Source organism: Pterocles gutturalis, unplaced genomic scaffold (genome assembly GCF_000699245.1).
Source record: "Pterocles gutturalis isolate BGI_N339 unplaced genomic scaffold, ASM69924v1 scaffold19658, whole genome shotgun sequence".
Lineage (NCBI taxonomy): Eukaryota > Metazoa > Chordata > Aves > Pterocliformes > Pteroclidae > Pterocles > Pterocles gutturalis.
In genome coordinates, this window is record NW_010118506.1 from 1 (window position 1) to 2,831 (window position 2,831).

Below are 2,831 nucleotides of genomic sequence, written 5' to 3' on the forward strand. Positions count from 1 at the left end.
TGGCCGGCCTCCCTCCGCGCCTGCGTGCCCGGCTTTCAAATAACCACAGGGCAGAGCCCGCCCCAGGCCGGGGCTGGCCCGGGAGCCGCGGTGAGCAGGGCGGGTGGCGTCTGCCACAGGTGTTAGGAGAATTTGATCTTTTAACCAAGTTTATTACAGCTCTAAACATTCACAGCGTGACTGCCTTTTGCTAAATTAGACTGGCAGGGTACAGCCATCAAATATCTAACCACTTCGAGAGTTTAGGTTAGAACAAACACAAAATGAAATGTTAAAAATAAAATATATAAAAGTTATTGAATTCTGAAGGGAATTCTGTTAACCTGTCAGGCTGAACTATGACAACAGTTTATTCCAGCCTTAAAGGTGTTGATAATTTTAGAATCAAGAATATGACACGCTTCTGTTCATTTAAAAATATTTTATTATAAGATGCCATCTTCCAACTTCTTCCAGCTCTGGACCTTCACTGTGCCAGTACAGGCACCTAACAAAGTGATCATTGCTCCTTGGAAGGTTTTCCCAACAGTCTCCATTTTACTTATAGATCCTTCGTGGCTCACGCAGAACGACACCACCTTCCTCCATAGCTTTTTCGAATTCCTGAATCTTGTTTAAAAAACAGAGAGACAAATAAATACAAAGAAAAGTCATCAGCACCAAAATACCAGTGGGGACATGTTATGCGGAGGAGCAGAGGGTAACAGCCTCACTGAAACATAACGCCAGGAACTGCAGCTTGTCACAGCTACCCTTTTGAGTGTGGCAAGAAGGGACTGTCAAGCCACCCAAGAAAACTAATGCTGAAGAGGAGTAAAATTAATGCTTAAAAAGGAAAAAAGGGCCAAATAAGCATCAGGAGATAGGTACTTGCCGAGTCACAACGATATTCCCAGGGGATAACAGCTTTAAAGTTCACAAAGTTAATTCCTGCTTCCAAACAGCGCTGTGCCATTACGCGGCCAAGGTTTTTGCATGCTGTTACTCCCTTGGGACTGTACAGGTGTCTCTTTATGGCCCACTCTCGGGTAGAGGCAGATACCACAACATCCCCATTACAGCGCTCAACAAAGGCTTCTACGTAATGCTGTGTCCGCTCAAGCCGCAATCTGAGTGAAGGAAAGATAAAACATGGTATCATGATGTCTTTTCTATTTGTAAAGAGAGAACACATTCAAATGCTTAAATGCATGTGACTTACTTTATGAAATAAAATTGAATGTACTAGAACTATTAATATTGTCATAAATTCTTAATATTGCTTTTATTATCTAGGATTCTGCTTATGAGGACATAAAATAGGACTCACATTACCAGTTCATCAGACTGAAATTTCAAGAGGAACCTTTCACCAGTTACTCGGGTGCACAGTCCTGCGCTGCCTCACACCAGCACTCACTCCAAACCAAGCACTGTATGCCTGCACAGTGTGGTACAGGTATGTATGAGCTAGACCAGGGGAACTGCTCCAGCAGAAATGTACCTTAATGTGCACTTCGCAGTCTCTTAAAGGCTTGTGCTTACACAGCAGGTAACAACTTGTCAGGATCGGCAAGTGGTCAAGCAGCAATTCATAAGCCGTAACATATAACCACGGGGTATTAGAAGCAACTATTTCTTATTGCACTGAGACAATGTCAGATCTCCAGGTATGAACAAACTGGACATGGTTCTCCCCTCAAGAACAAAATAATGATTTTGAATCCCCAGCTTAAAATGAACTTGTGCTCCAGAGGAAAAGCCATGAGCATTTTCTAAAAACAAACAAACACCCCAACTCCCCCAAACAAACTATTACAGTACCTCAAATAAAACAATGATGCATGGTCAACACGGGACTAGGAGAACCCCAAGTTAAACTGCTGTTGCTTAAGCAATATTACTGCTACCTTAATAACAGATGAAAACATCTTCAACACATATGCTAACTTTCATGTGATGCTAGCCTACTGTTCTCTGAACACAGAACATACCTGTTGATTAAGAACAACTAAAGGGGCACCTGATTGAGCAACTCCAAAAGTGCGTTTTGTAGATTTTTTACCTGGTGGGTTTCTGGGGTTTGGTTTTGGTTTGTTTGGGGGGTTTTTTGTCTTTTGGAGACTCCATTTCTGCTATTGACTTTCTGACTCACCTATGCCAGAATTCACGCTTTGGCCACGTTGTCTTCCAGCCACGCTCCTTCCTAGCCAGTGCCAACTGCTCTAAGTTCCGAGGATTCCTGTTAGTGAAGTCTGGGGCAACAACCTCATTTTCACTCGTGTCCACTTCAGTCTCAGTTTTGAGACTGGCTGTAGTTGATGCAGAATGAAGACCTTGGGGGAAAGCAGGAAAAAAATCCCACAGACTTAAAAAAAACCCATAGCGCAGAGAGCAGAACGAATATGATATAGAATGATGCAGTTTGTAAAAGTTAATCAGGCAAAATCATTAAAAAAAAAAAAAACACCAACTCTAAAAAGATGATTACCAGAGCTCAACCTGTTTCTCCAATTTAGGAGGTGAACTGTAAGCTAAAGAGTATATTAAGTTTGAACACTGGTTCAAAACTCGTGCATAAAATATAAACTCACGTATGACTAAGCCTCGGATCAAGGCTTTACAAAGCATTTTGCAAAGCCTTAATACTGTAAAGCGCAGTACATAAAGAACCAAAGGCAGCGCTACCACATAACAAGGAAAAAATCCTCGATCCTATGAAGCTAATCGTCACTAATTAACCTAACAAACACGAGTGTGGCGTTAGGCTTGCAGACTCACTCTGCTACACAACTTTTCGGGCAGAGAGGCAGCGGGAACCTCACCAGAGTGACGGGCAAGGCCTCTCCCCG

At 42.6% G+C, this 2,831-nt stretch overlaps 1 protein-coding gene across 1 annotated transcript; it reads right to left on the bottom strand.

The window, feature by feature from the left end:
* Positions 1–537: 537 nt before the first annotated feature.
* Positions 538–2,315, bottom strand: MRPL18 (mitochondrial ribosomal protein L18; the record flags this gene model as incomplete). The annotated part of the gene is made up of 3 exons (XM_010076236.1): positions 538–609; positions 875–1,109; positions 2,135–2,315. Coding segments are annotated over 3 exons (488 nt in total), but the record flags the coding sequence as incomplete, so codon positions are not given.
* Positions 2,316–2,831: the final 516 nt, after the last annotated feature.